This window comes from Physeter macrocephalus, chromosome 21 (assembly GCF_002837175.3).
Source record: "Physeter macrocephalus isolate SW-GA chromosome 21, ASM283717v5, whole genome shotgun sequence".
In the NCBI taxonomy this organism is placed as follows: Eukaryota; Metazoa; Chordata; class Mammalia; order Artiodactyla; family Physeteridae; genus Physeter; species Physeter macrocephalus.
The window spans coordinates 112,777,054-112,790,289 of record NC_041234.1 but is presented as its reverse complement, the minus strand read 5'-3'; the positions used below and the strand labels follow the sequence as shown (position 1 = coordinate 112,790,289).

At 39.5% G+C, this 13,236-nt stretch overlaps 1 protein-coding gene across 1 annotated transcript; it reads left to right on the top strand.

The window, feature by feature from the left end:
* The first annotated feature begins 1,908 nt into the window (after nucleotides 1-1,908).
* Nucleotides 1,909-4,914, top strand: SLITRK4 (SLIT and NTRK like family member 4). Its single transcript, XM_007120715.3, has one exon. The coding sequence runs from the start codon at nucleotides 1,924-1,926 to the stop codon at nucleotides 4,438-4,440; it is 2,517 nt and encodes an 838-aa protein (XP_007120777.2). The 5' UTR covers nucleotides 1,909-1,923; the 3' UTR covers nucleotides 4,441-4,914.
* Nucleotides 4,915-13,236: the final 8,322 nt, after the last annotated feature.

The following is a 13,236-nucleotide window of genomic DNA, read 5'->3' as shown; positions in this document are numbered from 1 at the left end:
TTTCGGATCTGTTGATATGCTCCTTGTTCTTGTGTTTTGTACTGAATTCAGGTATTCAGGTGTTTGGTTTGGTTTGGTTTGGTTGCTTTTGAATTTCTTTGCGCGGGGCGGGGCTGGGGGGGTGGGCGGGGGTAGTAACAAGAAAAGACTCTAATGAACCAGAGTAGCTGTTGAAAAACAGATCTGTAGGAAGGCCAAAGAGCATGTGAAATTTTGATTTTACAATGAAAGTTAGTTTGGATGATGTCATACTTTAAAATTATGACTTCTTTCTGCACTGCCAATCAAGCTATCACTGTGAATTGGGGAAATGCACGTCTATATGACAGCCAAGGAGCATCTTGGCAGTGCCGGCTGTATTCCGAACCGAGCTACTCAAAATGCAAATCTTCGTGGGTCGTGGCTAACGAATTGTCTACCTTGAGGCATGTTCGGTTTTACCACCAGCTGATTCCTCATGGGCAAAATAAACAAAGGAGTTTCTGAGTGACACTTCTCTCCTCGTATCATTCCCTCATTGTGTGTTCCTGAGTAATTTATTTATTTAATTAATATTTGGTGGTAACCGTATTGAAATTGCGGCCAGCTTCCCATTCCAGATGGAAAACACTCACACGGCTAAAATTGCATCAGTGCTTGCTGTTCCTTTCAATCTTTTCCGCGAAGCATCACATATATTTGTATATGCATGCAGTATGGAAGGAATTGGCAGCCACGGGTTAATTTGCTAAGCATGAAACTCCACTAAGTGATTCTTGATTTGTCTGTAGACAGGGACAGGGGGTGGTCATATTGGGAGGGGGGTGTTTGGGAACTGATGATTTTAGGGCAAACATTGGCTGTGCTAAATGTATCTGGTGCTGCAGATAAAGCCACCTTCAACAGCAGTGGCAGTCTGTGGTCCAAGTGAAGGAGATCAGCATCTGAGCCAAACGTCAGTCGGACCTGTGTTCAACATGGCGCACAGAGGAATGGGAGAGGGCCAGGGAAGCAGGAGAGCCAGTTTTTGGGGGGGGTGGGAAGGCTGTCTGGACATCAGCTAGGCAGTGCAGGGCCAAGCAGGTTTCTCTCCTGCTTTCGGGGACCCAAAGACAAAAGGCATTTTTTTCCCCCTGCTTGGGAAATGACTGACAGGAAGCTAGATACCGTTTATTTACCTGAAGCTCAAATTTGGCTGTCTTCTACTTGTTTATTTTTCTGGAACCTCGCAGGGTCATCTGTGGTGTTTTTTTGTTTGTTTGTTTGTTTTACAGTGTAGAGCAGTGTACAGGAATGAACTGATTCATGGCAATGTGCTCACCTCTGGCTGAAGCTCAGACAAGTATCTTTCTAGGGTTTCTTCCGTCTTGATCTTTTGACTGTCCCCTCTACAGCCACCCAGTCCTCCCATCGCCATCCTTCATGGAACCCAGGGCCCTAATATCTTCTCTGCCTGGCTTCTTACCAAGCTGAAGCCTAGAGAGTAGACATTTACAAATTGAAATTCCTTTGTGGTGCTCTAGTTGATGTTCCGCGATCAGTCATTGGCAATAGGAGGCTTAAGGTCTGGATTCAAGGGTGAAATGTGGTGGCCCAAGTAAAAAAAAAACTATTTTCAGATTGTTCAGGTTTAAGCATGATCAGCAATCCTTTTTTCCCGTGGTTTGTTATGTGTTCTGCACATGTAAGATTTGTATAAACTGCAGGCATGGAAATAAAATGTATGGTATTTTTGGTGGTTCTTGTTTGACTGAGTGAGAATACTTGGAGTTTGGGGTGCCTTAAGAATACAAAGCTAATTATTAGAGCCATGTGTTCGCTATGGTATGATTTAAGCACAAATTCTTCTTCAAGTAATGAACATTGAAAAAAATGTTTTCTTTTTATTTTTTAGATTATTTCTCTTTATTCAGAAGCATAAAGTTGTTTGCTGATTGCAAGAAGATGTTTCTCTGGCTCTTTCTGATTTTGTCAGCCCTGATTTCTTCAACAAATGCAGATTCTGACATATCGGTGGAAATTTGCAATGTGTGTTCCTGCGTGTCAGTTGAGAATGTGCTGTATGTCAACTGTGAGAAGGTTTCAGTCTACAGGCCAAATCAGCTGAAACCCCCTTGGTCCAATTTTTATCACCTCAATTTCCAAAACAATTTTTTAAATATCCTCTACCCAAATACATTCTTGAATTTTTCACATGCAGTATCCCTGCAGCTGGGAAATAATAAACTGCAGAACATTGAGGGAGGAGCCTTCCTTGGGCTCAGTGCATTAAAGCAGTTGCACTTGAACAACAATGAATTAAAGATTCTCCGAGCTGACACTTTCCTTGGCATTGAGAACTTGGAGTATCTCCAGGCTGACTACAATTTAATCAAGTATATTGAACGTGGAGCTTTCAATAAGCTCCACAAACTGAAAGTTCTCATTCTTAATGACAATCTGATTTCCTTCCTTCCTGATAATATTTTCCGATTCGCATCTTTGACCCATCTGGATATACGAGGGAACAGAATCCAGAAGCTCCCCTATATCGGAGTTCTGGAACACATAGGCCGTGTCGTCGAATTACAACTGGAAGATAACCCTTGGAACTGTAGCTGTGATTTGTTGCCTTTAAAAGCTTGGCTGGAGAATATGCCATATAACATCTACATAGGAGAAGCTATCTGTGAAACGCCCAGTGACTTATACGGAAGGCTTTTAAAAGAAACCAACAAACAAGAACTATGCCCCATGGGCACAGGCAGTGATTTTGACGTGCGAATCCTCCCTCCATCTCAGCTGGAAAATGGCTACACCACTCCCAACGGCCACACCACCCAAACGTCCTTACACAGGTTGGTGACCAAACCACCGAAAACGACGAATCCATCCAAGATCTCTGGAATCGTGGCAGGCAAAGCCCTCTCCAACCGCAATCTCAGCCAGATTGTCTCTTACCAAACCAGGGTGCCTCCTCTTACACCGTGCCCAGCACCTTGCTTCTGCAAAACCCATCCTTCAGATCTGGGACTGAGTGTCAACTGCCAAGAGAAAAACATCCAGTCCATGTCTGAACTGATACCAAAACCTTTAAACGCCAAGAAGTTGCATGTCAACGGCAACAGCATCAAAGACGTGGACGTCTCCGACTTCACCGAGTTCGAAGGACTCGATCTGCTTCATTTAGGCAGCAATCAGATTACCGTGATCAAGGGAGACATATTCCGCAATCTCACGAATTTACGCAGGCTGTATCTCAACGGCAATCAGATCGAAAGACTCTATCCCGAAATATTTTCGGGCCTTCATAACCTGCAGTATCTGTATTTGGAATACAACTTGATTAAGGAAATCTTAGCGGGCACCTTTGACTCGATGCCAAACTTGCAGCTCCTGTACTTAAATAATAATCTCTTAAAGAGCCTGCCCGTGTACATTTTCTCAGGAGCACCCCTCGCTAGACTGAACCTGAGGAACAACAAGTTCATGTACCTGCCTGTCAGCGGGGTCCTGGATCAGCTGCAGTCTCTTACGCAGATCGACTTGGAGGGCAACCCATGGGACTGCACTTGTGACTTGGTGGCATTAAAGCTGTGGCTGGAGAAGCTGAAAGACGGGATTGTCATGAAAGAACTGAAGTGTGAGACACCCGTGCAGTTTGCCAACATCGAACTGAAGTCCCTCAAAAATGAAATCTTATGTCCCAAGCTCTTAAACAAGCCATCGGCACCCTTCGCGAGCCCTGCACCTGCCGTTACATTCACCACCCCGCTGGGGCCCATTCGCAGTCCTCCTGGTGGTCCCGTGCCTCTGTCGATTTTAATCCTCAGCATCTTAGTGGTCCTCATCTTAACTGTGTTCGTTGCTTTTTGCCTTCTTGTTTTCGTGCTGAGACGAAACAAGAAGCCCACGGTGAAGCACGAAGGCCTGGGGAACCCCGAGTGCGGCTCCGTGCAGCTGCAGCTGAGAAAACATGACCACAAAACCAACAAAAAAGACGGCCTGGGCACAGAAGCTTTCATTCCACAAACCATAGAGCAGATGAGCAAGAGCCACACCTGTGGCTTGAAAGAATCCGAAACCGGGTTTATGTTTTCCGACCCTCCAGGCCAGAAAGTCACGATGAGAAATGTCCCCGACAAGGAGAAAGACGTATTGCACGTGGATACCCGGAAGAGACTGAGCACTATCGATGAGCTGGATGAATTATTCCCGAGCAGGGATTCCAATGTATTTATTCAGAATTTTCTCGAAAGCAAAAAGGAGTACAATAGCATAGGCGTCAGTGGCTTTGAGATCCGCTATCCCGAAAAACAACAAGACAAAAAAAACAAGAAGTCACTGATAGGCGGCAACCACAGTAAAATTGTCGTGGAGCAAAGGAAGAGCAGCGAGTATTTTGAACTGAAGGCAAAACTCCAGAGCTCCCCCGACTACCTACAGGTCCTTGAGGAGCAGACAGCTTTGAACAAGATCTAGGTCATGCAATCTTACTTCCTACAGAGGACATTTATTTAATGATGAAAGTGCCTTTTGTTGACTTCTAACTTCCAAATACTATATTATCAATAGGCATAGAGGCAGGTGTTTCCAAGGGTGTCTCATTAACTGTAGCTGCAAAGATGTGTCCCGTAGAAGAGAATTCCCTTAATAGATTTTACTACATAAAACCTATACTGTGGAGTCCTGTGGGGATACTGCAAACTCTGTTGCCAAAGGGATGCTTTATATACATAATTCACTGAATTTAACCTCAAGAGGCAAATCTGTTTTGTACCCCAATGCAAAACCTTCGTCTCTTTGTGCTCTGTAAAGCAAACTCAAGAAAACTGTACCAGTGTTTGTACCTCAGCTGGGTCCTTCATCTTGCACGTAGATTCAGTTGGTGGAACTGGAATATTCCTTTTGATTTGTGGCATTGTAACAACTCTGTGTAAAGATTCTCTGAAAAGTTTATAAAAAAAAAAAAAAAAAAGCATGCCAAGAGAGAACATTCGATAGTATTTGTAAATCGGTAACCTTTATGGCCTGCATCTTGAAACTGCTGGATTTATAATGTTAAATTGTGCAAATATTTGTTTAAAATTTACCATGCATTACATAAATATAAAATAAATTTGAACACTTTAAGCATTACCTGTCTAGACATAAAACCTAAAAGAGAAAAAAAAATCAACGTGAGTTACCTAGCGTTTGCGGTGATCTGAAGAAATACGTGATGTTTATCAGAATTAAACATGGCTCAAATTCAACTAATATAAGAGTTTGTTCTCGGTTATGTGAAATACCCACAATCCTTAAAGGTTGTCCAAAATTAGCAAAGTGCTTACCGTGTGAGCGCACCCAAAGCTATTTTTGTAACATAATTCATATTTATGAACTACTTTGTATACTAAATAGGAAAATATGTACTCCTTAATCTGTATTTAATATGCCTGACTTGTTTTCCTGATCACAGGGAATTTATCAATACGTATACATTTAGACAGCAAAAATATACCAAACTGAAACTGAAGCTTATGTGTACAGAAATATTCTGGACATTGTGATCAGGTATCATTTAAAAACAAAACAAAACAAAAAAACACACAAAAAACAAAAGTACAAAAAAATAGTTCTGTGCTATTCTTGAGAACTTAGCATATTACCTTCAGATTTGTTACCAACTGTGCATTTTAAAATAGGTTCCTTTGTTTTATAGACTGTGTGTGGGGCAGTTGTCATTTGCCATCACTTGTCTTGCTTTTCAGGATTCTATGAACTGAATTCAAATAGTTTTCACTACAAATATTTTAAAAATTAATGAGTAAGGTTAATAGTTATATCTTGTATGCATCAGTATCCTGTTCTTTCATCATTCTGACTACTATCAGATAATCAAGTAGAACAGTAAACATCATGGTGATAGTGGCTGTCAAAGCCACACTGTAAAATGCTTTCATTGGTCTCAGATGAGTTCACAGTCTGCAAGTACAAAAGATATGCTACTGTGTTTGCTTGTGCTGTTAACTTCTAAGTCAAAATTGGTCAAAGGAAGGAAGCACTTGATCATGGGAGATATTTTAATATTTTTAGGTTCTCCTGATTAGCAAAGGAACATCCTGAAACACACTGCCTTCTTGGCCTGCCTGCATATGTATATTTTTCCTGCTCCATGTCTTTATAATTACTGTATTGATCAGTAAGGTGACCAAGAAGGTAAACGTAGGCATTCTTCATGAATTTCAAGTGGCACGTGTTTTGGTGCAGCTTCTAAAATGATATTATGGTTAACGTCGTAACAGCAGTCCCTTTATTAATGACTAATTCCAGGGCTTTATGTGTTTGTTCCGAGATAAAAAAACAAACAAACAAACAACTTGGCATTCTTGGAGGTGTGTGTGTGTGTGTGTTTGGGTGTACATGCATACATATAGATAATTTGGAGATTTTTGTTAAATAGCAAAATAAATTGTCTCCATATGTATGTGCTGGTGCTCTTAAAACTTTAATGTGTAATTTTAATTTTCATGACAATGTCTGTGAAAACTTTATATGAATATTAAAAATAAATAAATAAATACTTGCTTTCCGATCTTGAAAGAAAAGACATGATGATGGGTGCCCAACAGCCTGTTTGCATCTACAGTTTCATAAGAACTTTTAATATGCCATTACCATGCTTCCATGCATCCATGGATTAAAGGGCTCCTAATGCATACTGACAGGATAAAGATGGGAAAGCTGCAAAGACAGTTTTAGTTTATTCTGTCAATAAAGTATGGATTGAGGAATCTTAAGTAGGTGCTCATGGGAGGAACTGGAAAGCTCTATCCATGATCTGGGGATGATAGGTCATTGGGGTGATGACTTTTATTCAGTGTGGTGATGCTTTGAAGAGGTTTCAATGGCAAGAGTACCTGCCGCCGTCTCAAAGCTTGCCGTAGCGTAATGGCTATCTCATACTCTTCTTCTGAAAGGTATAAATGTTCATCTTTTCCAAAAAAAAAAAAAAAAAAAAAAAGTAATTTAAACGTATGTGGTTCTTTGGAGGTTCCGATTGTAAGTGAATGACAGTGACAAATCCTTGGTGAAGGCTGATCTGTTTTCCTTAACTGAAGTCATTGTGCCCACCTTATACAATGTATATGAATTTACATCTGTCTCTCATTAGTTCTACTTGTACGTTTTATGATAACGTAGTTAGGCATAAGTTTTGAGTTGAGTACAAGAGCAGTTAAAATACTGTTATCTACGTTGCGTTGGTTTCAACTATAACCTCGATAGTTAGTTTCACCCCTTGAGGAATGATCTATATGTCGGTACAGCATTTTTAGTGGAATTTGATTCAAATCTAGAAAATCCAAGCAGAGCTCATTTCTAATGTGGTCTGACACATCATGGGCTTCTTGGCATTGTGTCATGTGTTTGGACTCTGTTAGAATGGTGGCAAAGGCAATTAGATCCTTTGAAATCAGTGAAGAGGTGGAGATAATATGTCCATGGAATATAAATCAAGTTTTAAATTATTTTTTTATGAAATAAATAAAGATGATTCCGTTCTTCAAAAGGAAATCTTTGTGTAATTTTGAGGAAGCAGCTATTAAAATATGGTGATTCAAGTCTATAAGTCAATTTATATTCTATATTTAGTTTTCCATTCTGAATGATAAAGTGAATAAATATATTAATAAGAAAATCATATCAAGACGAGCTTTCTTTCGTTGATTTTAAAAACCACTTAATTTCTTTAAGCCATAAGGATGCATACATTATACAGGGCATGGCCTCATGAGTAACGTCAACAGGTACTGCAGAGATAACAACACATCTAGAAATGTATGGCAGTAATATTGATCTATGATATCTTTTGCATGATTTGTACATTGACATTGTATGAAATGAGCACAGTGAGTTTTTTGTTGTTGTTGTTGTTATTGTCGCATCCAAAGAGCTGGGGAGAAAATATATTAAGAATGTATTTATAATCACTATTTTGAAATAAAGTAAAGAAAATACATTGTATTGTTTTACCCTGAGTTGATTATTAGTATTTAGGTTAGTTTATAAGACAAAAATCAAGTAATGCTGTAAAAGCTAATGTAAATCACAGAAGGGAACTGTTTTAATGACTTGTTTGCTTTTAATAACATCAAGGTATTAGAGAGACTTTATTAAATGCCATTTTTATGAAAGTATTAATAAAATTGTTTGCTACAATGGTATTTCTGAAGCAACACTTTGTTAAATATATTTATCTTTCCACTGTTTTTCAGAAGAAATAAAGCAGTACCCAAGTTGATCTTTACACCCAGATTTGAGGGTAAGACACAGAGCTTTAGAATACTGTTTGTATTAAACTTGATTGCTAAATCTATGTTAAGAGATGTTTTCCTTTCGAACATCTTTGCCATTTGTATTCCTTTCCACTGGCAGCCTCTTCCCCATTCCCATGAATCAGTTGGAATCTGACATAACTGCAGATAAGCAAATATTAATATTCAATCTTAACTATTTGAATACTTTTAGAAAACTTCAGGTCCTCTATAATCCATGGCCAGCTTGACTGGTTACGGTTAATTATCCATTTCTGGGGTTGACTGTGATTTTTATTTGGTTCTTTCAAAGATGACCAAAATCATCAAGCCATCATTTGGTTGAGAAAAATGAACCAATTGCATTATGGTTAATTTGAAGGCAGGAAAAAATTATAAACAGGCCAATAAAGTGGACTTAAGGCATGTTTTCTTATGAGAAGAGCTGGAAAGACAGAGGGAAACAGAGAGAGAACATAAATTAACATTGCTGTGGTCTAGCTCTATAGCCAGCTATGCTGAAGACCTGAACAGTATAGATAGCACATATGAGTACTTCTGGCCTAAATGTTTTATGTATCACAGGAAATACATCACATGATGGTGTGACATTTTAGTTCTTTTTGAGTACTGAGCACAGGGCTTTGGGTCCCAGCCAGTCAGTTATATAGACAAGGGGCATCAAATAAAGGTTTGGCTTCATTTCCAGTGCTCGGTCAATTAGTCCCTATGGTCAGATGGGCTGAGCTAAAATATCCTGCTTGTGGCTTCATTTACCGGGAATCACTGGCAACAAATCTCAAGTTCAATTGTTAACCTTCAATCTCAGATTTGCTGGGGAATCTGTCCTTCGTTAAATTAAAAGCAAATGGGAGGCTAAATGAATTTTAATAATTTATTTTGTACAAAACTGCCCTTAGTCTAATTTTGAATTTCATTTGTTTCAGTTTCCACTGGTTGATAAGATTGCATTTTAGAAAGGTTACTCAGGGAAGGAAAACTACGTTGTCTATCTCATGAAACTCTATGACTTTTTAATTCTTTAAAGATTATTTTTAGCCTGTTGTTCCTATGTCTACAGAGGAAAAATGAACGAGGGCTCTGAGACAACTACTTGAATACTTTGAGCCCAATAATTGCTACTGAGAATAAAAAGATTCAAATGTTTCATTAAATCATAATTAGTAGATCTGCTGACTATAGAACCCAGAACCAGGAAAGAATTATTCAGCCCTCCACCTTCGTTTGCTTTTGTATACGCTGGCTAAATAGAAATTCTGGTGATTCAGTAATACAACAAAAATGAGAAATTACTTGTTTAACTTAAAAAGCTCATGAATAAGGCCTTCACAGAGATGATCTGAATATGTAATGAAAAATATAAAATATCACTCTCAAATTAGCTATAGGAAGCAATAGTCATCTAAAGTTCCTAAACAATCTATTTCTCTTAGTTGGCACCTCACAAATACTAGCTGGTGTCATACACTGCTGGTTACCAGCCTGAGGAAGCCATGTTGGGCTCTGTTTTCCCTACTAAGACTTGCAGTGTATATTTCCATCATTGTTCCATGTAAACTGAACCATTGTGGTAAAATTCTGGAGTTGATACTCAGTAATTTTAATGCTGTTTTCACTAATAAAAGTCTTTCCTTATAGGTCATATTTGTAGCCATTCAGTGTGTTTATTAGTGTGACATTAGTAAAGCTCAACATCAAAAAGAAATGCAAACAATCTGGTTTTTAGATGATGCATTGTTCCATTAGTTTATACAGCAGGCCAGGTCTACCTACACACACACACACACACACACACACAGAGGAATACACGCAAAGAGTGAATTATGCACAAAGGAAATTATTTAGTTGATGTAAACAAATACAGTGTTTCTGCCCTGACTATGTAGATTTTTCAAATCAAAGTAGGTATTAGGGCCCAAATGATCATTTGCCTCACTTTTGCTTCACTTTAAATTGCAGCCTGACCACTGTGGCATAGATAGTAGAAATTAGGCCCTGTTTATCTCCCAGGACTTCCTTAGATTTCAGTAATGTCTACTATCTTGAGATTTGCTTTTGATTTTCCTTATTTGTTAACTTTATTATAATTATCATCCTCAGTCTCTAAGCTTCCTTGTTGTATAGCGCAGTATGGAATTGCCAGGTAACCAACCATGGTGCAAATCAGTGTGGCTACTACCTTTCACAAATATTATCCAGAGAACCAGGTAGGGACATCTAGATCCAAAATGAAGACCCCCCAGGGTGAGGGTTTGATTTGAAATTATTAGAACATGGAGGTTAAAAAAAGAAGAAAAAGCAGGTCGAAAATGACTGACTAAAGAGCTCTGGCAAATGAGTATTAAGAGAACAAGAATCATGGTAAAATATGTCAAATCTTAGACTCCTTTCTCCCTACTCTCTCTCTCTCTGCTTCATTTCTTTTAGATACATAGGAAATCCAGGCTGTATCAACACAGCACTAGTAATTCAGGTTTTTATTTTTTATTTATTTCTATTTTTTTTGTAATTCAGGTTTTTAAAGAATTCACTGGTCAATGAAAACAACTTAGTTACCTTTTCAGCCTCCATGGAATTTTTTCCTGGGGTGACTGTCATCGTGGACTGACTTATTGTCAGGGCCTCCTGGTGCAGCTCTAGCTGTAAAAAAACCCAATAAATAGCAAATGTGTTTAATGAGAATAGGAGGTGAAGCATGCATATTACATATAATGACTTTTGATAGGAGGCAAAATAAATCGATACAAATATTTGGGTTCCTAATCTTGTGGTAAAAAGCTGCTAGGCCTTTTGGTTTGTTTTCAGAAATTGTATTTCAATACAAATTACCAAGTGCATATTTCAGAAGCCATTTCCTGCTAGAACCCCCAGGAAGCCATGTCTCTGCCATGGGTCCCCTTGCTCCATAGCGGGATGTGTCACATTTGCCAAGTCCTCCCTGCTGGAAATTCTTCTCTTCTGCTGTTGTAAACAGCCAGCGTCATCCATGGCATGGGCTGGTTTAGGGAGATTTTTTTTCACTGTTGTTTGATTGTTAGTGGCAGTACACACAAAAAATCTAGGATTCTATGTCCAAGCATCTATTTGCCTTTGTAATATCACAACTAGAGATCATTCCGCTGTATGTATTTCCCACATTGCTATATTTGTTTTTATTTACCAGTTATCTTCCAGCCCACAGCAGCTACTGGTTGTTTTATTCATAGCTCTGTCAAAGTGGAGGGTAATCTCCACCCTGGAAACTCACAGTTATTTATAGAAAGAATCATCACACTTCTATCTGCTCATTTCCTTCTATAACTTCTAGAAATACAGAAAATGTAGTACACTAAGTGATTGATTTAAAAGGAAGTCTTGCTGACACAAAAATAATTATAAGAAGAGAGAGTGAGTTATCAGGAAACAAGTCAACGTTAGGATTTCTTGCATTTTAGATTTCCTTGCAGCGGAATTGGAGTGCGATGCTTTCTCTCCTGAGCTGGATTCAAAGAAATCAGGTTGCACTCTGGAGTCCCTGCAGTGACTCAAGTAGTATATTATTGCTGATGTGTGGGCAGGCTTGCCATGTGTTGCTTATAAACATGGCTGTTACTTTCTCCTTGCACCCTCTATTTCAGGAAATATTCCTTTGCTCAGATTTGGCACCATGAAAATTCACAAAGCATTTTTCTTTTCTAGATGTAACTAAGCAGTTCCACAGAAATATGTATCGTAAACTGGATGAAGCCATCGGGATTAAGAAGAGAACTAGTGTGTCCTTAGGAAAAGAGGGATATTAAGAGAACCCCAATACAGGCATTTTATTAAAATTCCAGTGAGATCACCTTCCTTGGAAGTTGTTGACTTTTTGTAGGCTTCAGCGTGTGCATCGTGAGGGAAGTAGGGCTCTGTACGGACTCTGCACAATCCTCTCGGTTGCCTAGACTGTGCCGCAGTGTAGGATGTGTGAGCAGTAACTTGGTTATTTACTCCCAAATGCATATCTGATTTCAGCTGCTCATTTGAATGTAAACACATTGGAGAACGAACGACAGTTTCTAAATCGTGCTCTTACTATAACCACGTGAGACTGTTCTAAACAGTCTTTATTCCATCTGAAATGTCATCAGAGTGGGCTTACACCAAGAGCGTGTTGGTGAGTGGTCGTCTTCAACGTTTAAGAACCATCATAAGAAGATGGGAGCATACATACCCATTGAATTTCCAAATCCGATCGTTTCGTTCCAATTCCTTTCCTTTTGGAAGAGCAACTAGGGCTAGAGCGGGAAGGTGACGTGCCCAATGTCAGACGACACATGAAGGCCAATCTGGTCTACGTCCTGATTCTCCTGACTCACAGGATAATGTTATTTTCATTACACTGTTCTATTTGGAAGTTCCAGAGGGGAGAGTGAGGATCTGCGGGTGACGCTTCAGGGAAACATTCCAATGTGGCAGAAGGACATTTGCCGTAAGGTTTGATGGCAGCCTATAACTGGTATGAGCTCGATTCCCAAATACAGAGCTCTTTGTCCACGGAGGTGTCCAAAGTTCGAATGGTTCTGACAAGGAGGATGAATGTCATTCAGAAAAATTTATTTGAATGCAAATTTAGACCAGATGATCTTGGAGAACACTCTTAACTCTAAGATCCAAGGATTCTCTGATTTATACCCTGAAGTCATTTATCCAGCAAGTTAAATATGTATTTGCTCCCAAACATTCAAATACCAGATCTATAGTAGTTTAATTACTATTACATGTTATCTGCTAGACAGTAGAGTAACAAATCCATAACCCCAAATGCCAGTTAGATATTAAACATCATTTTAAAAGGGACATAGGGGCTTCCCTGGTGGCGCAGCGGTTGCGCGTCCGCCTGCCGATGCAGGGGAACCGGGTTCGCGCCCCGGTCTGGGAGGATCCCACGTGCCGCGGAGCGGCTGGGCCCGTGAGCCGTGGCCGCTGAGCTTGCGCGTCC

Excerpts from the sequence above, each read along its gene's own strand:
- SLITRK4 (XM_007120715.3), top strand. The coding sequence starts at position 1,924 with ATGTTTCTCTGGCTCTTTCTGATTTTGTCAGCCCTGATTTCTTCAACA.